Below are 27,648 nucleotides of genomic sequence, written 5' to 3'. Positions count from 1 at the left end.
GGGCACTACTGTGTTCAATCCAATATAAAAAAGGTTTTCCTCATTGATAGAACAATTTAAACTCGACAATGTTTTTAGAGCCAAAAAATTGTCTCAGCCTCTGAAGTGTTGAAATTGGACAAACTGGAATTAGCATGCCAACTATATAGGAAAACTGGAAATTGCTATCTATAACTTGCAACAAATGAATGGCACTGGAGTACAGCTGCGCTTTAGATTTTCGGACCTGCACAGGAAATGGAAGCAAACTGGGCAAAGCAAAGAAGATCATTCCACAGAGATTTGTGAAGTTAAATGAACTGGCCATTTCATATTCTCTCTGGTCCGTGTTCTTAAGTTTTATTCTCTTCAGGCATGGTGTTTGCTCAACACAGGGGTCAACGAAGCTGTTTTTTAGTCTCCATTACCTCAGCAATTCACAGGCTTACACTGTCCATGTCACGCCCTGCCTTGTTGTTTTCGTCTGTCTTCCATTGTAATTTAGCCTGTCTTCGGTGTTGTTAGTTCAAATCAGTGCCAAGACCTTCCCTGGACATTTCCGTGATCAGATCCGCCAATTCGCCAGCTCCCTAACTGGGACTGAACAAACCTATATCAAGTCCTGCTTCAGCCCTGCGACTTGTACTCTAGCAGACTGCTTGGAGCAGGTAAGTGTGTAGTCTGTGCTCTAAGATGACATTAGTTCAACTGAGAAGTCAGCTTCACAACAGGTCATTCAAGAACAGATTTAAACAAGATATTTGTTGATTTTCTGTCACTTCATTTTCTTTCACTTGACCAATGAATGTTTCTATTTCTGTTAGCGTAGTATGTAATATGCATGTAGAATATTATTTTTTTAATTACACACTAGAAATATGGTTAGGAAACTATTTAATTGACCATTTTAAAACACCATCTGGAAATGGTGGAGATTTATCAAAGATTTATCCAATTAACTTTCATCCAAGGCACCAGGCAGTTTACCTTTAGGAAACAGATACGCAACAATTCACTTATGCAATAGAAAACAGTCCATAATGTTCATACATTTCCTGTTCTGTTTTAAAACTTTCTCTGTTTTTGCAGGTTCTAAGTGTGACCCAGGTTATTCTGGAAGATGAGGAGAAAATGACTTCCCCTCCCAATGTTACAGTGCTGCTTCTAACAGGGTATGAGGAAATGGGCAGAATGAAATACTTTTTGTCCTATTTATGAAATATTTTGTCCTCATCTTTGTAGCTTTCTTGGTAACTATTTTTCTTAATGGTTTCCTCATTCTTATTGTTTATCTAAAAGAGAACCTGAACAAGCCCATGTATATGTTTTTGAGCAACCTGTTTGTAAATGGCTTGTACTTGAGTGTTGCTCTGTATCCTCAAATTCTGAGTAACTTGCTGTCAGATGTGCATATGATCACCCGCTTCTGGTGCCATTTTCAGGTATTTTGTCTTAATACTTATGCTGGTTGTGAATGTACCATACTGACAGTAATGGCGTATGACAGATTTGTGTCCATCTGTATGCCACTGCAATACCACAGCATCATGACGCCCGGGACCGTATCTAAGCTTGTTGCTTTTGCCTGGCTGTTTCCTGTCTTGATTTTTGGTGTACTTGTAGGATTAAGTTCCAGGGTTCTATTGTGTGCCAATACTATTGACAAAATGTGTTGTGGAAACTGGGCTATTGTCAAGCTGTCTTGCACAGACACAAAACTGGAAAGCTATTTTGGGACCTTTGCAACAGTTTTATTTCCCTGTGTGTCCATGCTTCTCGTTCTGATTTCCTATCAGAGAATACTGAGAGCCTGCTTGAAGGCTTCAAAGGAAGCAAGAGGCAAAGCTCTGAATACGTGCCTGCCTCACATCATAACGTTCCTGACGTACTGCATGAACATCCTCTTCGAGGTCATCAGCCGCCATCTGGACAACAGCAGTGTGCCATTAGCGGTACGGACCTTCCTGTTTCTGCAGTTGTTCATTGTCCCCCCTCTGCTCAACCCACTCATTTACGGACTCCGACTGCAGGAAATGAGGAGCACCGTGGAGAAGGTGTTTCTCAGACACAAGAGTGCAGTACAGCATAATTAATAGTTAAGGTATAGTCGTGCTCAGATTTGTATTTTTTTCATACTTGTGTAAAAAAATGTATCAATTAAAAATCATACATCTAAACAGATCTGTTTCCTTATTTAAAATAAGAGACTCAAAAGAAATAACAGAAGCATTGTGTCAGACTTGAATAGATCTGAGAAGCCTTTTTGATTTCCAGCATTTTGAAAAGTGTTGCCTGTGCCAGACAAAAACTGGTTTAATAACATTATCAAAACAGCAGCATAATTATGATGTCATTAAAATGTTCTTTCATCTGCTTTCAAAATCCTATTGGAAGTCAATTTTCTATCATCATATTTATGTAAAATGATTTTTTGGTTTTCTTGCCATACAACACTAGGGTCTTTATATTGGTATATATATAATATTAAAAACAATGTATTTCTAATATGCTACCTTAGTATGCACCTTACTGGCACAGTTAAATGAAATTTTCAGCTAGTTTTAGCTTTTCTAGTTCAGTCTACTTATCCTGGTTTGTGATGCTGAATGAAATAAAGATTTGTAAATATGAAAGTTATAGTAAACAATCAAGAGCATACATTTCATGTTTAAACTTATACATTAAATAGAGATAATGCTGTTTTTCCCTAAGAATATGTTTTGAGCCAAAAATGCAAGATACTAAAGCACTCTCTGCATTATGAATGAACAATGTATTTTCCATCTACTGACTTTTGGTTCCTTGCAATAAGAAATAATGACTTTGTGTTACATGGTCACTGAGTCCTAACATATGAGTTTTCCTTATAAAGAACTTCTCCCAGATGGAATTCCCTTTTGCATTTTTCTTGCTTTCATGCCAAGGTGTTGGTATGACTTCAGCCTCCTGAGTGCTTCTTTTACTGAGGAGGCTTTTAATTGAGCACTTTGGGCTCCAAACAGACTGTATGGTCCTAATCCCGGAGACAAATTATTTCCTGTGGTGTCTAACAGTGTGCTGCTTCTGAATCAGCCTGAAAGACTAAAGACCTCTTGTTGGGGTCCTGGACGTTCAGATAAATCACACTTCAAAGACGGGTTGAGGAGCAGTGCCTTTGCAACATTAAGTATTCAAACAGCTCAAGGCGACATAAACTTTGAGGTTCACTTTCTGGGGCTGTACCTGAGTCATATGTGAAGCTATCATCAGGTCTTTCTTTAAGTATTAAGCAGTACAGAGGGGTATTGAACACAGTGCGTGATCAGGAGGTGTGGCTGGGCTATTCAGAAGCTTTTAAAGCTTTATTTGCTCTTTCACAGCAATCTTGGGATGTGAGGGACCTTTTTTTATGTGTGGAGATTCCTGTCTCCAACTCCAAGCCCTCTTAGATAAAACCATCATATGTGCTGGCTGTTGAACAGTAGACTCCTTGAAAAATAGTAATAGTATTCACAGTTTAATCCACTACTCCAATATTAACAATGCAGACACTGCTTCCAACAGGATATTATGACCAATTGTCACAAAGTTGCATTGATTGGAGATTGTGTTTTATCATCTCCTAATTCAAGAAAATGACTACCTAGGAAGGTCTACAGTGAAGAGGGGGTTATTAGCAAATAGCCGTGTGGGAAGAATGAATGGTTATAGTAGGAATACCTAAATATTTATAGGATTTTGGATGTTCTAAAAATCTCACAATTAGGGCCTTGCTGCACTTATATTTATAAAATCTCAGTCGTCTCTAGAAAAACACCTAATCCAGCGACAGATGCCAACACAGTCTGTCATTCAAGGTGACTCAATTCGTGTTTCCTTCCGGACGAGATTTAGGAGAGGAACCTCGGATGCGTGGACTTGTTACGTTTCCCTATATTTGAGCTTTTAAAGTAATACAAAATTAACGATATAATTTAATCTGTATATCCCCCTTTGTATATTTTTATAATCCTTTACATTGAATTTTAACAAGATTGACCCGTGAGACATAACTAACTTTCTCAAGCGGAACTCAAGAAGTGAAGTGTGTTCACGTCGGAAAGATTTAATGTCGTGCATGTAGTAGCAGCAGGGCAAGCTGCTGGAAAGTCAGGTAATAATTCAAAAAGACATTTTAAAAAAGAGATCGAAGGTAGGTTTTTGAATTTCACAGTATACCAAACCTCGTGTAACATGGGTATTCCTGACTTAAATGGTAGATTTTAAAATCCATAGGTTCAGAAACGTTTGGAGTTTATAAAACAGGCTTGCAGGTAAACTACTGTAGCATAGTCGTTAATAGTGTGATTGGTAACTTGACTTTTATAGGGATATTACGCATCTCTAATTTGAGTTGGTTTCTACTTATTAAAGTAGACGTGTCTTGTATAATCCTCATTTATTCATGAGTAATAAATACATAAAGTGAAATCGGATGTTTTGTATCATCTGACTCGTGACCCAAGACATAAAACGCTGTAAAGCACTTCCATATTAATAGTTTTTCCACCTTCTACTAAAAATACATAATAGTTATTCTTAGTATCCCTCCCACCACGTTGTGTTTCAGGTTTTGTCCTGTTTATTCGGCTCCATTATGTGTCGTTATGTAAGTTTTAATTTTAAAAACTTTTTTGTAGGATTTTTTCCCCTAGGATTGACAGCTATGTTGTCTCATGGATTTAAAAGCAGTAAGCAGGACTTTACATTTGGTCCTTGGAAGGTTATGGCAGAAAAAACCCACATCATGAAATCTAAAGACATTGAACGGTAAAAACAGGCATTTTATCTGTTGTTATCAATTTCTGTGCATTACAGTAATGTTTGTTTTACTTGTTTTGTTGGAACTTTCTAGTAATTATAGAAGTTAGTATACGGTATTTTAGTGCTTAAAGACTGATGAAAAACCACTGCATAATTGTAGGGAATGATATTGATGATGTGATGTTAAATGTGCCTACTGTATTGTGTGACAGACATTTTGCATTGTTCAACTCTTTTCAAAGTTTGACTTCTTTAGATAAAACCTTTTTCTGTTTAACTTTTAGCCACTTTAATATAACAGATACTGACAAATCTGTATATTGTCAAACGGAAAGTAGCCTGTTCGCTTTCTTGTCTTGTCTCAATTAACCGCTTAGTTAGCAGATCTAAGAATCGAGGGTGCCTAGTAGGTGTTGTTAGAATCGGCAGTGAAACAGGATCCACAGGGTACAAATGGAAACTGAGGGAAAATGCATTTAAAACTGAGAACAGAAAGCACTTCTTTACCCAAGGGGCTGTGGAAGCATCTAGACATATCATTGAAACGCATACCATAAGTAAATAAGTAGCTGATTCAGCAACTTAACAACCTAAAATGTCTGAGTGTCATCTGTAACTTCTCTTATGTGCTTATTTGTTTTGGAAAGAGTGGCAAAACCTTTCTTCTTCTAACTAGCAGAAGGCTGTTCAAATGCATACAGTAATTCAAAGGAGGACTAATTTGTGCTCCAATATATTAACAGTTTGGCCGACGAGATGCATATGCCTTCGCTTCCTGAAATGCTCTTTGGGGACAATGTGCTACAGATACAGCACTCTGACGGCTTTGGGATCAAGTTCAATGCGATAGATGCCCTGAAGCGCGTCAATAACATGCAGGACTCTGTCAAAGTGGCCTGTGCACAGGAGTGGCAGGAAAGCCGGTGAGAGCAAAGTTGTTCGTTACCTGTCAACTTCAGCACCAAAGAGCCAGATTCTTCAGTGCTGCTATACTCCCTTCTTATAATAATTATCTTAGAAATGTTCCTTCTTGTCTAACTAGAAGTGCACAGCTCTGCTAGATTTCTCTTTATTGACCTTAGAAATGGGGACCATTATTTGAACTAAGTTTGTTGATACAGGCATTGTGTAAAACCTTTAAAAAACGTCATCATTTCTGTAAAAATATGGGCTTGTCCTTTGATGTTTTGGAATATTTTCAGAGGAGATAATATCATTTAATGTTGTGTGTAGGTGTGGTTTGTGCCATGCCATGATTATTTGGTTGTGTGATTCATTCATGGCAGCAAAACCTAGCTAATGATGTGGATCACAGTGGAATTAAACACTCATGCTGACCCTGAAACCTGGTCTCTGTCAGTAATATGCATATTTCCTTTTTTGTGGACATTTGTAGAGCTGACTCGGAGCACTCCAAAGAGATTGTGAAACGATACGACTGGACATACACAACAGATTACAGAGGCACTTTGCTGGGGGATGAGATGAAGTTAAGGGTAAGATTTGAGTCTTTTTGACTTTCTGCATGAATGTTAATGTTTGATATACCAGCCTGCTGCTGCATTTCTAATTCTTTTTAAAAAAGAGAAGTAATAATCCTTGTCAGAGCTGTTGATCTGTTCTTTTTATAGTAGAATGATGAATGTGATTTTTCTTGTTTGATCTTCCTTGAAAAGAAGACAATTGAATGGAAATGTTTTTATTCCAGTCTTTGCAAGATGCCTGTAAACACTTTTTTATGCCAATTTTTAGGTAGTCCCCACAACAGACCGTATTGACATGGAAAAACTTAAAGCCCGAGAGCAGATCATGTTCTTTGAGGAGGTTTTGCTGTTTGAAGATGAACTGCATGATCATGGGGTTTCTATGATCAGTGTAAAAATCGTGAGTAATATATTTCTCTTACATGGACATGCAGAAGGTTATTTAAAATTTGAATTTTGGAGTTTGACTGTGTTTTAAATGAAGTCAACAGCAATGTTTTGGAAAACTGATTTATTGAGGTTTGCATGATGGACTTCAAAAATCCTTACTAAAATGCTTTCTTGTTCTGAAGAGAGTGATGCCATCTAGCTTCTTCGTGCTCTTGAGGTTCTTCCTGCGGGTTGATGGAGTGCTGATTCGAATGAATGACACTCGTCTCTATCATGAGGCAAGTAGATTGCTTGAGATGATTACTGCTGCAGCCTTTCCCCCCTCTAGTGCTGAAATGGGAACTCTTAAATAATGGAACTACAAAAGGTGCTCATTGTAAAAAGTCAATATTGTGTTGAAATTAATTGAATTTGTGATTGAACTTCTGTGTAGTTGTAATGCAGTTCTTTTATTTAAGACGTTAATGGATATTAGATATATTTAATTTCATGCACCAGTAGTAGGTTGCATTCAATTGCAAAGTAAAAAAAAGCTTTTTGATTGCAAAAGAGAGTGGAAGATTTTATTTAAAAATACTTATTGTGGATCTTATCTGCATTCTTTGTTGACGTGTTTTTGTTTTCTGCTGCTTGTAGGCTGACAAGAATTACATGTTGAGGGAGTTCAGTACCAGGGAAAGCAAAATTTCAGACCTGCAGGTATGTTTGTGACTATTATTATCAAACCCGAAGGTGGGGGTATTTAATGAGTTTTGGGCAGAAAGCACAAATGTTGCTTGACAAATATTTGTAAAATGATCACAATAGCCATAGCTAATGGAAACATGTTTGAAAGGTGTTTACGCTTTCAGAACCTTTGTGTAACAACAAAGCAATTTGTCTGTATTTGTGATGGTGGCACTATGCTAATAACAAGGGCATACTTTATTCAACCAGGCATATTATTTTGTTGAAGTAGTTCAAGTAGGTAGCTCTGTCAGCATGTGTAGGCTACAAAGGAACAAGTAAAGTTTTATTCCATGCTGAAAAGAGAAGAAAAGAAACACACCGTTTCGGCCATGGAGCCTTCTTCAGAACCCTTCTTCTACCCGAAGAAGGCTCCACAGCTGAAACGTGGTGTTTCTTTTCTTCTCTTTTCAGCATGGAATAAACCTTTACTTGCTCCATATTATTTTGTTGACGAGGGCTGTTTTGGACAGGTTTTAGGCCACTCATTCTTTTGTTGACAAGGCAGGTAGCGATGTCTGTTCATGTGTGCATGGCTGTTTATATATTACGCTTATTAAGAAATGCTTATTTTTCTAGCATGTTCCCCCTGCTTTCTACACGGACCCCAATGAGATCTCCCAGTACCTGCCTCTGAAGCTGCTGGAGTGTGAGAAACTGGCATTCCCAGAAACGGACCCGCAGTCAGAATCGACGGACAAGCTCACAGCGACCGAGCCAGAGCGAACGTGAATCCTAACGGATGGGAGGAAGGAGAAAGGAGTAGCTCCTGCTTTCTGGATTTCTGCTTCTCACACAAGACTCTTCGTTTCTGAGGAAATCCAGGATGCGGTTACCCCTGCCGGTCTTTTCTCTAATGGCCGTTGTCCACAGTCATGGGTGGAGAATGAGACATTCGTCTTCACTTCAGATTTAAACAAGATTCTCTCCATAAACCAGTGTATTCACAACATAGGTAGCTTTTAAGGCTTATGATGAACAATAGAAACATCTGTGACTTGTACTCAAAAAGGCCTTTTTTCTAAAAAGTAAATGTTGACTTGCACTTGTTCTGACTTTAGATATCTAAAGTAGATATACTTTAGATTAGATATACACAGTCATGTTTTATGGACTATATGAACATGCATAACATGTTTCTGTTGCAGATGATCTTGTTGGGCTAAAAAGGATATTTTTCCATGCTGAAAAGTAATATTTCAGATGTTCCAGTAATATTTGAGATGTTCACTGGAAGAAGGCTCCATAGCCAAAATGTGTTTCTTCTTTCTGCTTTTCAGCATGGAATTAACCTTTGCTCACTCTTGTTTTCGTTGTTCATCATTTTTACCCATGGATATTTAAAGAGACTTTTGTAAAATGTATATGTCTTACCTACACTGAAAGCCAATGATGAGGAGAAATTAAATATTTACCCATCAAATGGAATGTGAGAATTTAGGTTAGCTGTAATATTACTGTACATGTTTTAAACCCCTTGACAATGGGTGTGTTGTGTAAATGTCTAATCTTTACCATTTGATGTAATCTTAATAAACATATAATGGTGCTATTTTCCATATCGCAGTGCAGTGAATACTGCAGTATCATTGGTGTACTGACTTGGACCTAAATCTGAAAAACATTCTAATATAATAATTCATTTTAATTCCATTCCCAGAGGTTAATGGCAGAGATTGTGTGTTTATCTGTGTTGTAGAAATTAATAATCCTCATGCAACACTCATACTACATATCCCAAACCTCCCTGCAAGCTGGGTGAGAAGGCAGTTAAGGGGCTAATGCACATACAGTATAAAGAGTTTTGCTGATATTCCTGTTAATACAGGACTGAGTATTTCTGTGAAGGGTTCGCTCTGCCAAGGTCTTGAACTATTTGTTTGAAAACTAGTCCAAGTGGTAGTGGTAGATTTTCTAATATTGCAACATAAATATGCCTCAGGTACTATGTTAAATTTTAACATTTTATTTCAGTTACCTTAATTATAAAAAGAGGCAAAGTATGCTTTGCTTCCCTACAAATCTTTGTATTCAGAGCAAGGAATACACATTCAACGATTACTTCACTCATGTTAAAGGTACAGCAGGGATAAAACGTTTGCAGAGTTTCTGACAACATTCTCCAAATAATTTTGTTGTTTTTCTTCCAAATGTTTTTGATGTGCGGACTTGATTTTGTGTTTGAAATAGTAACTCTTTCAGTATCTCAACAAAGTGTTTTTGGATCACTGTAAAATGGTTGAATTATGTCCAAAGTCGTAATGTCTGTTTGTTCATTTTCTTTTATGTCCGCTGGATGAAAACTCCGAAATCTTAGTGAGTCTCGTACAAATCTTGCCGATCCCTTGGTTTTGCTTTGCAACGACAACATTGACTTGGTTTGCTGAAAGAAGACAATTTTATCCTATGCCTTAACAAATGTGGTGAATACTGTTTAAGAAAATTCCCTGTATATTCTAAATACATATCTGCAAATGAAAATAACGTGACTTTTAATTCATTTAATTACAGTTTAAATGCTTTCTTAACTGGGGATAATACCTGTATTTTAAAGGTGCGATAGCATAGCTTCCCTTGTATACCCTGGCGTGTCTACCCCTGGAACGTCACTAAATTCCTGGGAGGCCTGACGTGTGTCTGGATTTTAATCTAATCTGTTTTGTCAATTAAGCAAAAGTCGACTCAAAACGTTCCCTACATTACAGTGAATTACAGTGACCTTTCAAACACTTTGAAGCCTGGTTAGACATATTACAGTTATGCAGGTAATTAGATCAACTATGCAACTGGAAGCTCAGGTGTTACAAAACCCAGAAAACACTAGAGCTTACAGAAACTAGGATAGACATTTGAGATCTAAAAGTTCCATAAAAAATGTCTAGGCTTTCCCTGTTTCTTGAGTAATATTAGGCACCTTCCTCATTAGTTATTTATTACTTACTCACTTTAAAAGGAGTTTTTTTATCACAATTTATAACTTGTTTCCCACTGTTGTGTACAGTATTGTTTATACATGTCCAATTATTAGTCAGTTATGCATTAAATTAGGTGTTTTTAAATTGTGGCCTTAGGTACATAAGAAAGAAGATTTGTAGGTAAGGAGATGCTTGTTTGGCTCATGTTACTAAAACTGAACTCCTTGTTCTTGTTTTTGTTTCAGTCCAGTGCTAGCTATTTTCATTGTCACTTGCATAAAAATGTAAATCAATTTATTCCTTGATTGACACGTTTGTCTTCAGTGCACTTTGAATGTATTGTAGTAAACAAGCAAATTCTTTTAGTTCCACTTGCAAATATAACCTAGTTATTCAGAAGGTTTATTTTTCTTCAAGAATTATTAATCATGTGTGATTCCAGTGTTACTGGGTTAATGTCTTTAATAAAAAAGATAAAGACTGAATGATGGATACGGTGCGGAACCTTTATCTCAACTGCCTTGTTTCCTGACAGACGACTTTCTTTGAGACATAGTGTATCCACGTGTGTCTGCTGCTTAAGCTGCAAGTAAGCAAGGATTTTCATATTTACTTTTTGGAAGGTTTAAATGAATGATACGTAGTGTCTAAGATCACGTTTTGTTTTAATATTTGAATTCGTTTTCACAGAATTATTAGCAGCTTTCATTGATAATTAAGCAAATAAAACATTGATGTGTTAAGACGTTCGCTTTTACAAAAACAGTAATGCGCCTTACTGAAATATAATAATTGACACATGAGATGTTGACAGGGACAGAGGTTAAAGTTAGCTGTGTGAAGATTTTAACCACAGTCTCCTACTAGGCTGCAGACATGAGCTTTCTGCATTGCAAAACAATCTGGAAGGCCAGAATGTATTTAAAGTAAAATCTCCATTACCAAGAGATTTTAACATTTTTTTTTATTTTATTGTGTATTTTATTAGTTTTAGTAATGTCTCGAAAAAGATATAACCAGTACAAAGTAATCTCTTTTTCTGCGTTTTTTATAAATGGGTAAAATGAGTTGCAGGTTGGACAAAGCAGATTCGTTTCTACCAAAAAAAAATGTTTCTGTTGCAGGTGGTTAATCCTCGTTAGCTCTGTATTTATGTCTTGGGTGAGGTCATGCCGAAGCTCTTGATCTAGAAGCAGTATTTAAATTCTAAAGCCATTCAATGTCGTTTAATGAAATCGGTGCCGCTAGAAATTAAAGACTTAATTTTGATTGCAAACTATTTTCCACAGAGATACACTGTCGCATTGTAGTCTTCATTTAAACTGGGATGTGGGGTGTTGTACAAAGGCTCTGTTTCTCTAGGTTATAAGACTACAGGCTTGTGGGATCTGTCTGTCTGGCCAGGTATGCCAAAGAAAGGGAAAACGCCAAAGAGGTCTGAGGCGGACGTGCCACCTAAGCGCAGCAAGCCGGACAGTCCTTCCCCTTTCTGCTTCGACAGCCCGGCCAGCCTGTTCCAGAGCCTCATCTCTCCGCTCGGGGTCCAGGAATTTTTCCGGGATCACTGGGAGCGGCGACCCCTGCTTCTGCAGAGGAGCGACCCGGCTCTGGCCGCCCGTTACCCGTCCCTCTTCCGGCTCTCGGACCTGAAGGAGCTCTGCAGCCGGGGCATCGCGTACGGCAGGGACGTCAACGTCTGCCGCGCCGCCGGCGGCAAGAAACACGTCTTGAACAAAGAGGGCAGGGCCAGCTACAGCCAGCTGAGGAAGGACTTGGAGAAGAAGAAGGCCACGATCCAGTTCCATCAACCCCAGAGGTTTAACGTGAGGAGACGCTGAATTTCCTTCACCAGTTCAGTTTGTGGACATTAAAAAGTTGCATAATGCAAAAATATATCTAGTCAACCTAAAGCGGAGCGGTGACTCTGTGGCTCAGGATCTGCACCTGTGGCTGGAAGGTTGCCGGTTCGTATCCCGCGGCCGGCAGAGGAATCCTACTCCATTGGGCCCCTGAGCAAGGCCCTTAACCCCAACTGCTCCAGAGGCGCTGTACAATGGCTGACCCTGCGCTCTGACCCCAAGCTTCTCTCCCTGTCTATGTGTCTGTCTCTCATGGAGAGCAAGTTGGGGTATGCGAAAAGACAAATTCCTAATGCAAGAAATTGTATATGGCTAATAAAGTGATCTTATCTTATCTAAAGGACCAGGGACTGTAGCTGCATATCTCTGCTCTACATACTGTTTAATGTGTGGGATAATTGGTCTTGAAGAAACAATTGACTTTTGTGGGTTAGTGTAAAGCATTTGAAGCATTTGAGATCTGTGTTCTTAGTCTTGGATCTTTTCTGAAGGCTGTTTTTGTTGTTGTTGTTGTTGTTGTTGTTTGTGTGTGTGTGATTCAGGATGAGCTGTGGAAGATTCAGGAGCAGCTGGAGTGCTATTTTGGCTCTCTGGTGGGGTCAAACGTGTACATCACCCCAGAGGGGTCTCAGGGGCTGCCGCCACATTACGATGATGTTGAGGTATGGCTTTGTTTCGGCTGTGTATTTTAATGGGGGCAGACGTGGGTTCACCTGGCATTTTTGCAAATTGGCTCAAGCTATCCAGTTTGTATCCAGAGTTTGTCAAAACCTTCTACTGAAAATTGCAAGCATGCTTTGATAAACTGAAATTTGTCTCTTTTAATTCTATTAATTTTAAGCCCCGTCTCTTCGGGCGATTTAAGTCTAGAAACTGGGGATGGAAAGTTAGCACAACTGTGTGAATTTCTCTATTCCTGTGCAGCGGCTCGCAGAACAGACTCATCTTGAGTCACCCGTTTCTCTCTGTAGGTGTTCATTCTGCAGCTGGAAGGAGAGAAGCACTGGCGCCTGTATAAGCCCACAGTGCCCCTGGCCCGTGAGTACAGCCTGGAGGCCGAAGAGCAGATTGGCAGCCCCACACACGAGTTCACACTCAAGGTGAACAGACGAGAAGCTTGATGGATAAAATAAAGGAAGAAATTACCCTCTGCATTTGATAGAAAAGTCAATTTTTTGTAGAAAGTTTCATTTGAGTTAAGCCAGTCTCTGTTGTGAAGGACATAAATCCCCACACAGGCAGTGTTGAAGAATTGTTTCCAATTGATTGCGTTCTGCACTAAATGAGACCCCAGCTGAATGGTGCATTCGGAACTAAGCATCACAGATCAAGTGCGAGAAAGAAGTTGTTAGTACAGTACTTGTTTCAAAAGTTATTTTGTTGCAGCACCCATTCAGAGCGGACACTGAGCCCTGTGACCCATATTTATTTGTCACATATTTCTCTTGCCTAAGTGGTGGTGCACTATTGGCACAACCAGGGTTGTCTCGGTTCTCAGAGAAACAGCAGCTCCTGTCCCCTGCTGGGCTCCTGCAAGTTGGCAGTGATGTCAGGCACTCTGGAGCTTGCAGTGTGTCAGAAGAGCAATGGCTCTGACAGATGGGCATCTCAGAGGAGCTTGTCTACTGTTTCCTATTTTTCTTGTGCAGCAAATGAGACTTAGCCATAAGCTGAATAAGTCGAATTTTAAACCACTGGCAGTTCGTTTGGGAGTATAATAAACAATCGCCAGTTCAAAATTCATCATTAATTTGCATTTGCTTGGCATTTCTCAATATTCCAATATGTTGCTTGGCATTCCTCGAAGTCTGAAGCTTTGCTAAAGCTTGTGTTTTGTCAAAACTTGGTAATGGTTTGGCAGAATTCATCAGCCTCTTTAAAGACGGTGTTTGTTTTTCTCCTCTTCCCAGGCAGGAGATCTGCTGTATTTCCCAAGAGGCACAATTCATCAGGCTGATACCCCTGCTGGAGTTGAATATTCAACCCACATAACCATTAGCACGTACCAGAACATGTATGAACATTTTGTCTCCCTTCTTTGAAGCCTTTTCAGTCGCATAGAGTTTTTCCAAGTAATGTGTAGAGCCACATGTGTGATTCCCTTTAAAAATATGCTATTAAAAATCCAGATTAGGGTTTTAGGTCTTTTGAGGTCCCCCTCCACATCCTGAATGAGCCTCTTCACCTTGTCCAGCAATGTGCTATTCCAGCAGAAGTGTTAAGTGTCAAAATGATAGTTATTCTTTAGAGGGCCACTAGAGGGTAGCCTTGTCCTAAGACATGGTGCTTCTCAAACTGACCGCAGATGCTACAGTACTGTACTTAGCTGTATCAAACCAGCAGTGCCAGCTGAAGGAAATGTCCATAAAAAAGGTCAGTTTTTTTTTAAATACATGTGTTCCGGGTGTATCATTTGCCGTGTGATGGAAAAAGAATTTCTAAAACAGCCTTAATTAAAGATTACATTAAGAATTGGCATGTTAACCAGACCACAACCTTAAAAAGTTCTTTGCACGTCATGCACACTGTTCGCATCTCACATCATGGTATTGCTCAGTTCTTATTCTTGTGGTTATGTAATACTGCAGTAGAAAGAAAAGGGGAAATGAGTGATTACAGAACTGTGTAAATTACAGCACTTGCCTCTGTCTTCTGATCTTGTCTTTTCTTCAAATCCATTGAATGGGCCATTTTAGTATCACGTGACAACTTAAGATAGTGCATGTCTATTATACAGCAGGCCTCATCTACTGACTTGTTTCTGTCCCAGGTCTTGGGGAGATTTCCTGCTGGATGTGTTTCCTGGCTTCTTGTTTGATGCTATGAGGACCGAGATCCCCATGAGAGCCGGCTTGCCCAGGAAACTACTGATGGTAAGGCAGTCTCCCAGAATGCAACCGGCAATCTGCAAGAAGTCTGCAAAAGTACAGTCCAGTACTGTTCTTCTGAGTGCTGCCTCCTTCAAAATTTGAGCAATGAAAAATAGCTGTCTGAGATTAATGTAATAACATTTGTAGCATTTTATTATTTTTTATTCATTTTATTGTTTTTAACACCATTTTGATATATCATACCTAAAGTAATGAGCTCTAATGGACATTAGGTTTTGCGGTGGGTGTTAGTAATTATAGCTCAGTCTGCAATTAAGTTGGTGTTTCTGTTCTACTTTTATTATGTAGTTTTGTTACTATAGTTCACTGGGTTTTTTAAGTCCTCATGCTTTATTTCCCGCTTTTGAATCTTCTCCGACTGTTAGGAATACCTTAACTCTTGTACTCAGAAATGGTCTGTTTATTTTCATTTATTACCTGTGTTTTCTAACCACATATGTCTGGTAACCTAAAAATATTCAATAACAGATAGGTAATGTATAACTCAATATGTATGAGCAGCCCACATGATGCTTATCCCTTGATTTATGAGTTGTGTTCATCATTAGGCGAATGGGAAGCTTTCTTCATGTATTGCTTTGCTAACAGCATAAAACCCTTTGATACAACGGTGTAGAACACGCATGATTTCATCATTGTAAAGCTTGCTTTGTCTTGACTTCTTCTCTACCAATAAGAGAACTCGGATCTCTTTGGTTGGGAAAAGAACATCACTCAGCTAGATACAGTAAGAAGTTTTGAATGCCTGTCATATCCTTTGTGTACTTACAATGCAGCGCTGTGCAGCCCAGATGTTATTAGATTTTGAATGGGCTTTACTGTGTTCATGTTTTGTTGTTGCCATTACTCATGCAGGATGTAAACTCATCCAATTCCACGGTCAAGCAGTTGGCGGGGTTTGTCCGACGACTCGCAGACAAGATGGAGGAAGGGCAGGAACTGAGGTCTGCGGACATGAAGAGAGATTTCATCTCCAGCAGGCTGCCCCCTTTTCTGGAGGATGGCTCCGAGGTGATGCCAGGTTGGTTTCATCTTGGCGTGTAGGCCCTGTACCCCTTGACTGTCAGTACATGTCCGACTGTCCTTCTGGATTGAATTCCTCTCACATTCTCTGGGTGTCGCAGCTGGGAAGATGCCCAAACTGGAGGATACTGTGAGGCTCCGGTTTAAGGACCACATCCTTCTCTCCGTGGAGCCTAGTCGGGAGAGGACAGTAAGTGTGCTGGGGGACAGTGGAGGCGGATGGAGGCCATCGAGTACAGCATGGACTGGCTGAGTAGCTACGTGTGTTTTCTTCATTAATGAGACAGGGTTAAGGGGAAGCAAACCAGGACACAGCTGTATGAAAGTCATGTGGCATGTAGCCAGGTACTAGAGTTGCCCACGCATGAGATCGCAGGCAAGATTTCGACATTGATTAATGCTAGCAGTGTAAGGGGAGATCTTGCCGTGAGTGATGGCTCCTCGCTCTGATCCATCCCCCGTCCCCCCTTGCAGGACGAGTCGACCGAGCTGGTGGTGTTTGTGTTGCATTCCCTGAGGAACAGCAGGGAGACGCACATGATGGGAGAGCAGCAGGACGAGCTGATGGACAGTGAAGCTGCCTGCCAGGTGAGTCCTGACCAGCTGGGAATCTGACCCCCCTTTGAGGGAAAGCGAGGGTTTGAGAACGCACCTGACTCTCCCCGCTGCTCCCCAAGGCTAGAGCGTTGCCGTAGTCTTTCGTTTCTGCTGTCCTACAGGTAGAGGTCGTTGCAGTTACCATTATGTAAGAAATAAGCGAACCCGTTTTAAACGCACCTCGTCGATTCAAACGTGGTCTGTATAAAACTGAATGTGAACTCGCAGATAAGGAATATGTCTCTGTTCCTTGAAAAGAACTTCACAAAGCCTTTGTCTGCTGAGTTTTAACACATTGCCCCTAAGAATCTGGTCCAGAAAATAAATTGGAAACCTACAAGTTTTCAAGAGCTAAAAGTTCAAGACTTAGTGGTGTATGTTGAAGTGTTCCTCGTGCTGGCGTTCACTGGCTCAGCGGCACTGGTTCTCTGTCTGTGTCTTTTCCAGGCTCAGGGCCTGCGTTTCCCCTTGACACACCTGAAAGCTCTGAGGCAGCTGCTGAACAGCGAGTCAGTCCCCGTCTCTGAGCTCCTGCTGGATCAGGAGGCCGACAGATGCAGCCTGGCCCTGGCGCTCTGGGCAGAAGGCCTGGTACTTGTGAGCTAACAGAACGCAACAAACTGTACTGTACCGTTTCTGAATGAGAGGCTAATTATGTTCTGAAAATAAAGGCTTAAATGCAGTGTTTCAGCCTATGGAAACTTTTTCAGGCTTTGAGAAAATGTCATAGCCAAAAGATTTTCTTGTCAGGATTTTTTCCTTCAATATTTCCATGTTCCTTTAGATGCCTACTTTGTATTTTATGGAAAAACACTATGATGGGTTACTACAGGGACCTACTGTATATTCGAGTATAAAGTTCTCCAACTTAAACTGTCTTATTTTTACATAATACATTATGTAATTATCTTACATAATGTATTAATTTAAGATAATTCACACACAGGCAGACCAGTTCCATTAGAAATGATTAATTTCTAACATATATATATAGCACTTTTTCTGGACACTTCACTGAAAGCGCTTTACAGGTAATGGGGACTTCCCTCCGCCACCACCAGTGTGCAGCTCCTCCTGGATGATGTGACGGCAGCCACAGTGCACCAGTACTCTCCCCACATATCAGCTATCAGTGAGGAGGAGAACAGAGTGATGAAGCCAGTTCAAGGATGGGGATTATTAGGAGGCCATGATTGATAAAAGCCAGGGGGAAATTTGGCCAGAGTAACACCTCTACTCTTTTGGAGAAATACCCTGGGATTTTCAGTGACCATGTACAATCAGGACCACACAGTTTGCAGGGTGAACGCCCCCTGCTGGTCCCACTTACATCTCTACCAGCAGCAACCTTAGCTTTCCCATCCAGGTACTGACCAGGCTCACACCTGCTAAGCTTCAGTGGGCTGAGTTGCAGAGTAACATAACTGAAGGTTGATCTGCCTAGTGGCTCAACATGGTGTCCTGTAATAATGCAAAAGGATAAAATGTCATGAAAACTTTGCAATTAAAATATATATATATTTAAAACAAATACATGTTTGCATTCTATGTACATATCCTGTAAGGCTATTTTCCACACAACAGCATAATAACACTGATATACAGTTAAGGTGGCTTGTACTAATAACAGTTCTGAGGCACATACATCTGTGGTCACAACAACCGTTTCTCTGGTTGGGTTTCAGCTTGTTGCAAGATTTAGGCAATTCTACAGAGAGCTTATACGAGGTTTCTCTTACTTAAAAAATGAAGCTCTACATTATATAAAGAACATTACATATTAACAGCTTGTATTACTGTACATGTAATCATTTCAATTATATACAGACATTACACAATTTTGTAATATTTATGTCTATTTCTGAATGCAGTACATTTAATTTTTAATACAGTTTTGAATCCAGTGAACTGACCCTCTTTAGGTTTTTGAATTTTCCCCTAGCAAGCAAAAAGTTGCTTTGGTTGTTTGACATGGTCGGTTGTTTTTTTTTTTTAATTCTGGGGTCTGACATAGCTTGTACGAACATTTTTTTCCTCTCCTTTCATTGACGTAACTCATAAAACTATAAATTGCGACCAGTTTTTAACTCAATACTCCAGAGCCATGCTTGGAGATGCCTGCTAATTCTAGCATTTGAGGTTAAGTACTGGATGCTAAAGTTTTTTTTATGTGTATGAAAGAGCAGGAACTCATTGAGGGGAAATGCACCCTTTTGCAGTGCAGATTTGCTTTTATATTTGTAATGGAGTTAGGAAGGATCCAAGTAAAATTAGATTAAATTCCCTGCTGTATTAATGGGTACAAAAGCAAGAGTCATGGTAAGATTGTATTACATGGTAAGAAGTCAAGCAAGAAATGGTACTGAAGTAGAGAACTAAATATTAAATCACCCCAGTGTGTAATTTTGAATTCTTGTACAAGTGTCCAGTAGATAAAAAATACAACACAAAATCAGTGAATGTGCTTCTACATGAGAAACTATGCCCTTTTACAGTGAGAGGATAGGGCAGGCCTTAAGCCATTTTTTCTTGATCACTAATGAGGTTCTATCGTTCTATGATTTAAATTATTGCTAAAGCTAAATCATTTATTATATTTGCTCCCAGTTCTCTGTTGGCTCAGTGCTTCAAAGGCATGAATATTTACTGTCTTTGCCCCACTGTATTCATATTAAATCTATATTTATTTTTTCCATTTCATCCAGTTGAATGAGCAGGCCAGTGCTATACCACTGTTGGCAACCTGAGATTAAATTGAAATCTTATGTAACGGGATGTCTGAAGCTCCCAGTACATTAACAGACAGACAGACAGCCCTCGCATTGAGTGTCTTCTTGCTTGTTACTTGTGTGCCAGATGAAAGTGTAGTTCACCCTCTTCGGGGCTGAGAGTGAGCTGTGAGTCAGAGTCCTGATCAGGCACATCACCCTCTTAAAAGCACAAGTCCATTTCCTCTTATCCTTTGCTCTGGACCCCTGAGGCATTCCTGCCAGATCTCTCCAGCTTCCTCTACACTACTTCGATGTCCCAGTACTGCGTAGGGTGATCAGCCGTAAACTCATTGACAACCAGGTGATCCTTATCGTAGCCCTTCCCACCTGAAACAAAGAGGAAGAAAACAGAAACGTAAAGCTAAGTATGAAGTATTGAAGGCCTGTTCAATTTGTGTCGAGTGTACCCCTCTCAACGTGTTGCCCCACTTCAGGTCTCCTCACTTGTACGCCACTGACTTTTCTGACTGTGTCCGGAAAAATTCCCCGACTTCATGTCCAAAAGTGAAACCCTACCTTAAAAACAGTGTAAAAAAATGGCAAATTTCTAGTCAAATCATTGCAAAAATATTGTATACAAATAATTATATATTATTATTATTATTATTATTATTATAACCGCATGTGTTCAAGATGTTTAAGTCATTTTTACTTCTCTTCTGTGCCCTGACTTTATGACCGCTGAACACAAAGACCAGAGAAACGTCGACAAGCGCAAGCAGAGTATGTAGCTCGTTAAGTTACTGTATAGAGTAAAACTCCATATACTTTATCAGACATCCTTATTTAACATACAGTACAGTATTTTGCTGCCTGTTGCAGTCATGTTTGCGTGTACTTTAGGTACGCGACACACTACCACCATCTTGTGCGTGTACAGCACCCTGCCTCTCCCACTGCTGTGTCTTTCAGTCTCATGTGCGTTTGTTCCCTCTCAAACTTTTATCTTGATTGTTTTAGCGCATCCATTGTAAAATTACTGCTGAAACGCACTGAATCTTATGGAGAAATGTGTCACAGTTAACACCCTAGGGGGAGTATTTATGTTCTCCCGGTCTTCTTTAACCGCTTTTTCCATTATTTCTAAGAGGGAACGATTCCCTGCTTAACGTCAGTTCTCTTAACGTCCCCTGGGGGACCACCAGTACAGTACAGGGACCCCTGTACAGTATGTTCTTGGTTTCCTAGCCTCTTGCAATGTAAGCTGTATAATATCCAATTACACTTCAGAGGGTAGCATGAAGAGCAGACAGTGGCAGATTTCCATAAAGAATCACTGTTAATTGTATAGTGAAATCATTTTTTAATGTTGTCTTTCAGAAGTGTCTATAAGAAAACATGGAAGACTTGCTACACTGACGAGAAGAAAACTGACAAATGTATACTTATACTCAATCTTTTCCAAATGATCGACTCCATACATTGTGCTCCATTTTAATGCCAAAACCTGTTTTCAATTCATGCTGCACACTGAACCCTTATCATTATTTCTTGATGGCTCATGACAACATTCCCTATAATACTAGTGCTTATTTTTATGATGCCTCAATTAGCACACCATTATTTGATTAAATGGACCCTAAGTAATATTAATAAGTACCCCAAGTAAGATGAATACTGCACTTAGTGTCAGGGTGTTTTTGTACAAAAAGTAGGTTCTCTTCAGAAAAGATTGAGCTCAACAAGTTTGTGAGCATTGGAAGGATTTAGCACTGCTTCAAACATTGTGCATTTCAGAGTATTCCCAAGCTGATGCATAACAAGTGAGAGGCTGAACACAGCTGAGAAACTGGAACAATACAACATAGAAGATAAAAATGCCAGACTTCAAATGATCATTTCTCATCTTCAATATTAGTGCTACTGTGGTTCTGTCTCTGAAGGTTGAAAGCATACTGTGCACCCCAGGGGCTGTACCTCCAGCAGATCACAGCACGTTACCTTTGAGGTCTAGCACCAGGCTCGGTATGAGCCAGAACCTCTAGCAGAGAGAAACACGTTACCTTTGAGATCCAATACCAGGCATGGCTTGAGCCAGAGCCTCTATGCAGACAAGCACAGTTCCTTAAAGGTCTAGCACCAGGCTCGGTATGAGCCAGAACCTCTTAACAGAGAGAAACACGTTACCTTTGAGGTCCAGCACCAGGCTCGGCTTGAGGTGGGAGGATATCGTCCCGTTCTCATTGATCCGCCACCTCTGATGAGCTCGGCCATGCTCCGGCCACAGGGCCACGCGACCTCCAGCTGTATCTTTCCCTCCAATCACTGCCAGGCACGCCTTGCACACCTGCCCAGAAACACACAGGCAGGACCTTTGGACTTGTTTCACTTCATGCTTTGATACATTGAATTTTGCTCAAATAAAAATGCATGTTAAAAGAAGCCGGCTAATACTAATCTTTCACATTCAATTAATTTATTTATAATTTAACCTCGCCATTGGTATAAAGATACACACTTTTGAAACCATTTCATCCGAGTGCTGTTTATTACAATGATGATAAAGTCTGGGAAAAATTATCCTGTTGGCAATACCAATAACATGAAGCAACTTACTCAACTTGGATTCTAGAAGCAAGAAAAAGCAGTACAAGCTTATTATTAGGTATTAATAATTACCTAATTTACTAGGTATTAAACGTTGATTATAACAGACGATATATTTAGCAGGTCATCTTAAGCATGTCCATTTCCTGTTCATGTACAGTTCATGAGTAATTCATGAACCAAGTTGGATCTGTATTTTCGTGGGAAATGGGGAACGCGTCCCAGTGCCGAAGTGACGTCGGGACGAGAATGTTTTCTCTACCTTGCTCTTGAGCAGCCCCTGTCTGAAGCTCCACACCTGACTGTCTGTCCTGGTGGCAGGGCTGAGGGAAACCTTGCTCGGACTGGAGTCTTCTGCCAGAGCAGGGCCGGTCAGCAGGGTACCCAGGGCACGGTTCTTCACCCGAATGTAAAGCTGAGGCTGTGAGAACAAAGTGTTTTGCTTGCCTGTGACCAAGCTTGGTACTTGGCAATGTTTTCATGTTTACTGCGCACAAAATTCTGTAATGAAACACCAGTCCTTTCATCTAAAATTGGGTTGTGTTAGTTTTCTTGTTTTAAGCTGTTTGTGAAAAATATGAGCACTTCATTATTTAACAACACTGTTTATAGTCTTTTAAAATTAAACAGCTAGGATGCTGTTAAGGTTTTGTGCCTTCTGATCACAGCATTAATGACTTGCAGTATCTTAAAAGCATGTTGATTTTACAAATGAAAAATAATTAACGGCAAGAGAAACATTTGAATTAACTGAGGAAATAGAATTGACGCACGATGGATTCTATGTAAACAGATTGCTTCCTTTTAGTGTCTTCACAGTGTTCTTTATCTATTACATGAACATTAAGGCTATGCCTTTTTAAATTAATCTTTTATTTGGCTAGGAATGTTGTTGTACTACATGATTAAATTAAGCTTGAATGATTCAAAGAAAAATAAACCCATCAAGCTGGCATCTAAAAAAAACGGAACCAGCCCAGGTGACACTGACAAAGCTGATGGAACTGGAGACTAAACCCAAGAGGCACGGGATTTTAGATTGAACCAGTAGGCTGTCTTGCTTGATTTAGATGGCATTTTGCAGAAAAGGCCATTCTAAATGACTCATGGTCACCGTCAAATTAAAATGCGCAGTTATAAAACGCGTGCATGGTAATACAGAATGTATGTAAAACTGATTTTAGACGATGTGGAAAGTAAAATAAGAGAAACGTTTCTGTAGTCAGAAACTCACATATAGAATTTGAGGTATTATAATATCCTTTTTCATTTCTAATTAGATCAGTAATATAAACTGAAGGAAAACCATGTCCAGACTCTCAGCAATACAGTATCCTCAGAGAATAATAGGAAGCTGAGCTCCTGTTCAGTCTTAGGTGATAAAAATCTGAATCACATGCAAAACAGTCCTGTGGTTGGACACCATGAGCAGTCTGGTTCATTGTGTTTTGTTTTTTCATGAGTTCATGTTTTATTGACCTTTCTTTGATCAAAAATATAGGAAAGCAAACATGCCTGGAGTCCTGACCAGCATTAAACAAAAACTTCTACAAATGCTTTGTCTGGGCAGAGGACTGGAGAAAACCTGTTAATCAGATAAAAACATTGATCTTGTGACACAGGCCCACATAAAAGAACTACCTTTTCAGACCCAAGGCAGCAGTCCACACAACAAAATGTGAACTGTAGCTGAATGTATGGACTGTTTGTTTTAATCTCTACTTTTAAATCCTTACCATTGTTTCAGTTTAAAATATGATAATGTGTAATGATTTATTATTTTTTTTTAAAATATTTATGACTTTTCTTTCATATTTCTTTGAATAATATTTTTTGCTCTGCCTGTCCTCAAAAAGGTCCAGTTTGTTATTAATAAAAAACTGGAGCAAGAACAGGTCAGACTGAGAGCTAAACAAGGTATTGAAGGTACTCAAATGTACCTATGTGTAATAGAAAATATTATCATGCAAATAAGTAAAGTCCTTCTCAGTTCAGTTTTTTTTACTATGTCTAATGGGCATAGCTTATTGACCATAGCTTTCTTGTTTTACATTGCTAAGAGACAAGTCATTTGTTCAGGCATTTTCATTTTCATTTTCAAAACCCATCTTCCCTGGGTTTTGAGCCCTGGTGTAACAGCAGTTCCTGATGACAATGCACGAGCGCTGCTCTGCTTACATCACTGTTACTGTTGACAGGACATCAAAACAGGTTGAACTGACTTAACGGGATATCTCTCCAGTTTCTATTAGGTGTTATTAGTGTTTTTGATGCAGATAAAAGAACATAGTTCCCATTTCCTTAGATACAGTAACCTGATTATTGCCTAGCTCTTTCTGAAAATAAAAAAAAACGTGTGCTGTTTTAAAAAGTGTTGCCATTTGTTCTGGTTTAAATTTCTGACTGATGTCCTGTTTCACGAACAACCATTATATAGAAAAGGGGTTATTGATTTACTTCCCATGCATTTGTGAAAAAAGACAAGGTATCAGCAATGTCTATAAAAACATGCACAAAAACAGTATTGATTCAGATAAGTAATCTGTTTTTGTTGTGAAGTTCGCAAACTGTAGGCAACTTTGGTCAAAGCACATACTTAAGTTTCAGGATTTGACTGGTCTTCTAATATACTTAATTTATAGCTCTTTTTGTTTATAGCTAAACAAACAGTCTTAGGAAATATGTGAATGTTATGATCCAGGTTTTGCTTTGTTTTCCGCACAGAAGTGTCTCTAGTAAACCCCAAAGTAAACTCCAATAGTTTTAGGTTTTCCAGGTGCTGTTTCCTAAATTATTTCATTCTGCTCATGTCAATTCAGTTTGTAGAACACAGGATTTTTTCAAATTAAGTTCAGTGCCTTAGCATCACGACAAGATAACCCTTCTCTTAATGATATCTAAAAGCTGTAGTCTGCAGGCCTAGGGAAGAGATTTGGTGGAGTTTCTACCTGCTTTAGGGGTTGTAGTGAGCCAATGGTGTTCCAGCCACTATAGTCACTCCAGCAGTCAAAGTCTCCGTAGTTCAACAACATCTGTCGTCCCTTAAAGCTAGCATGTTCATACACAATCCACCTAGAGGAAGAAAATGACAACTGAAGAAATGAATTCCTCCATCCATCTGTTCATCAATGTTAATTGTTAAATTAAACCACAGGGAGGTGAGAATTGCTCACAGTCCACTGTTGACTCTGACAGACTGTGTGAAGAAGTTGTTCATGCTGGACACAGATTTCTCCAGAACCATCTCTTGGCCTTCAAATGAATCCCGAGAAAAGAGACTTATGGAGGCTTCTGTAAAAGTCTGAGGAATGGAAAAGAGAAGGAGAGAATTTGGTCAGTACAGTATACAAAGCAAAATTTGCTCTTAACTGATTTTTGTCTTTGTTTAATCGAAGAAAGTAAAGGAAATCCCTGAGCTGTCCATTACAATCGGCTTTTATAAAGTATATTCTGAATGTAGGGTGGCACAGTGATCAGCACTGCTGCCTCGCAGCACTGGGGCCCTGGGTTCAATTCTGGACCTGGGGTGCTATTATTATTATTATTATTATTATTATTATATGTTCTCCCTGTGTTTGTGTGGATTTCTTCCAAGTGCTCCAATTTCCTCCCACAGCCCAACAACATACAGGGAGGTTAACTGACTTCTGGGAAAATTGGCCCTGGTGTGACTGTGTGTCAGTCGCTGTGTCTGCCCTGTGATGGACTGGCGTCCTGTCCAGGGTGTACCCTGCCTTGTGCCCACTGCCTGCTGGGATAGACTCCAGCTGTCCCTACAACTCTGAATTGGAAAAAGTGGTTAGAAAATGGATGGCTGGATTCTGAATGTACTATATAATTATGAACTATATGTACTATAGAATTATGAGCCAGGAAAGTGCTCGCTAGAGCTTATTGACTTACATACTGAATGGACTTCAGAGATTTAATGGAGTTAGCCACACACCCGCAGGAAGTGAGATCAGGGTAAAGACCTTCTTCCAGCACAAACTGGTTCCCAGCAAAGCCCTCTTCATCAAAAAGCAGCCAGCTGGCAAAATGCAATGAGTTAAGAGTCACTGAATGCACAGAGTTAGGGTCATGAAGAACTTGCATACTGTAGCACACCCTGAAACAAGCTTCTTTCACACTTAGTGTAACTTGTACAATACATCACTGCTCCCCAAAAACATCCTTCAAAATCCTCTGTTTTATTAGGGCTTTCTAAACAATTACTATTCATTCACACAGTTACTATTGCCTGTATCCTTCACAGCTTGCTGGGTAAAATGCTCAGGAAATTGATGAGTCATCCTAGGTCATTTTGTCTAAAATAGCAACATCCTACAAAAGTTGTAAATTGCTTTGCAAATGTATAAGTGGGTCATGACTGTATTTAACAAGGGAGTAGAAGGGATAGGTTATGAATGTAGAACATAACTTTATGGAGCTGTTACACGGCGGTTTTCATAGCTAAGACCTTGAAAATAAATGCCTTGTTCTATTTTTCTCTGCTAAAAAAGTAGGTTGTAAGTGTGCGTTTGCTTTGCTGTAATCTCCGAAACTCACCGTCCCCGAATCACGCGGAATGATTTTGGAGCAAAGGAAGTGCAGTCCAGCACCTCCGACTCGAACTCCACGCTGTTGCCGCGGTAATGAGGCTCCCTGTAGGCTCGGAGCTGGAAGACAAACAGACGGACCCTTGATTTACAGATGGGCCAAACAGCCTCCTCTCTTGGGTTCTTATGCTTCTAATTTCCCATTCCTTGTAAACTGTACGATTGCGAGTTGTTGTAGCATGTCACCTCACGTCATCAGTATGTCTCCTCTTGGACCTCACATTTGGAGTAAAACATGCCATCCTAAATTAAGATTTAAATTAAAAAAATTCTGAAGCAGAACGGGCCATCTAGTTCACCGAAAAAGAATCATTCAATTCAAAAGGGCAAAAATAAAATTTGTATCCCGGTAGTTAAACTGTCACAGTACTGAGGAGGGATAGGTTTTGTCAAGAACTTTTGGAAATGGAGAATTTTGTGCCAGAAAAGTTCAGCATTTGTTTTTCCTTTTTGGAGACACGATACATACCAAGGAATGGGATTCTCCACTGCCTAGGGGCTCCTGAAAAGAAATAATAGGTTATAATGTTGTATATAAAAAAAATCTAGAAATTGTAGTACTTTATACTGAATTTAAAGACATGTAGAAATCATCTCATCTCCTACAGGGGTGTTCTCTCCAAACAGAGTAATGTTTGACCAAATTCTGAATGCTTAGGGAAAAAAAAAGTCCTCATTCTACCGAGACATCACAAGCCAAGATAAATTGCTTAGGAAACAAAAGCTGGTCCAAAATGTTCATAATTATTACATTTTGAGGTTTTTAAAGTTTAAATTGGTTGCTTTCATGTCAGAGGGGTGTATGACAGACATTTAATGACATTTAGAAAAATATCAAAAACACAAAAATGAGGGCAATGTAATAATAGGTGTGCATGTCGGGTGGATTAACTGTTTATATGGGAAGATAAAAATCCCTTGTGTTTGTCTATCATCCACATACGTACGTCCTTGCCATTGTCATTCCACAGTAAGTACATTTCCTAAACTGAACCACATTCATTTCTTTTATTCCACCGTGAGCTGGCATGAACTTAACTGAATCCATTCCATTTAAAGGCACAATGAGACTCCGCACCTGCAGCC

At 39.6% G+C, this 27,648-nt stretch overlaps 3 protein-coding genes across 4 annotated transcripts in view; 2 read left to right on the top strand and 1 right to left on the bottom strand.

Moving 5' to 3' along the window:
- The first annotated feature begins 4,075 nt into the window (after nucleotides 1–4,075).
- tiprl (TIP41, TOR signaling pathway regulator-like (S. cerevisiae)) lies at nucleotides 4,076–8,920 on the top strand. Of its 2 annotated transcripts, XM_088921259.1 has the most exons (8): nucleotides 4,076–4,150; nucleotides 4,638–4,767; nucleotides 5,505–5,684; nucleotides 6,158–6,257; nucleotides 6,514–6,645; nucleotides 6,818–6,913; nucleotides 7,272–7,334; nucleotides 7,941–8,920. In XM_088921259.1, the coding sequence occupies exons 2-8, from the start codon at nucleotides 4,664–4,666 to the stop codon at nucleotides 8,091–8,093; spliced, it is 828 nt and encodes a 275-aa protein (XP_088777385.1). In that variant the 5' UTR covers nucleotides 4,076–4,150; nucleotides 4,638–4,663; the 3' UTR covers nucleotides 8,094–8,920. The 2 variants fall into 2 exon arrangements, with proteins under 2 accessions (XP_088777385.1, XP_088777384.1); XM_088921258.1 differs by lacking the exon at nucleotides 4,076–4,150 and having other exon boundaries at nucleotides 4,584–4,767.
- A 1,910-nt stretch (nucleotides 8,921–10,830) lies between these two features.
- On the top strand, nucleotides 10,831–17,329 carry riox2 (ribosomal oxygenase 2). The gene is made up of 10 exons (XM_088921207.1): nucleotides 10,831–10,865; nucleotides 11,681–12,099; nucleotides 12,678–12,797; nucleotides 13,107–13,235; nucleotides 14,046–14,149; nucleotides 14,906–15,008; nucleotides 15,882–16,047; nucleotides 16,151–16,239; nucleotides 16,524–16,637; nucleotides 17,094–17,329. The coding sequence occupies exons 2-10, from the start codon at nucleotides 11,683–11,685 to the stop codon at nucleotides 17,250–17,252; spliced, it is 1,401 nt and encodes a 466-aa protein (XP_088777333.1). The 5' UTR covers nucleotides 10,831–10,865; nucleotides 11,681–11,682; the 3' UTR covers nucleotides 17,253–17,329.
- Nucleotides 17,330–18,143: 814 nt separating this feature from the next.
- LOC148830346 (uncharacterized) overlaps nucleotides 18,144–27,648 on the bottom strand; it is a 40,715-nt gene continuing 31,210 nt past the window's right edge. Inside the window, exons 15-22 of the mRNA XM_088921979.1 lie at nucleotides 27,032–27,064; nucleotides 26,513–26,622; nucleotides 25,868–25,994; nucleotides 25,138–25,265; nucleotides 24,913–25,036; nucleotides 22,227–22,385; nucleotides 21,545–21,704; nucleotides 18,144–19,744 (exon numbers count right to left, since the gene is read on the bottom strand). Of these exons, the coding sequence (XP_088778105.1) occupies nucleotides 19,656–19,744; nucleotides 21,545–21,704; nucleotides 22,227–22,385; nucleotides 24,913–25,036; nucleotides 25,138–25,265; nucleotides 25,868–25,994; nucleotides 26,513–26,622; nucleotides 27,032–27,064 (930 nt within the window). The 3' untranslated portion in view covers nucleotides 18,144–19,655. The remainder of the gene's footprint in view (nucleotides 19,745–21,544; nucleotides 21,705–22,226; nucleotides 22,386–24,912; nucleotides 25,037–25,137; nucleotides 25,266–25,867; nucleotides 25,995–26,512; nucleotides 26,623–27,031; nucleotides 27,065–27,648) is intronic.

The sequence above is a fragment of the Atractosteus spatula genome, chromosome 7, assembly GCF_055471065.1.
Source record: "Atractosteus spatula isolate fAtrSpa1 chromosome 7, fAtrSpa1.hap1, whole genome shotgun sequence".
NCBI classification, from domain to species: domain Eukaryota; kingdom Metazoa; phylum Chordata; class Actinopteri; order Semionotiformes; family Lepisosteidae; genus Atractosteus; species Atractosteus spatula.
This window is presented reverse-complemented; position numbering and strand designations above follow the sequence as displayed.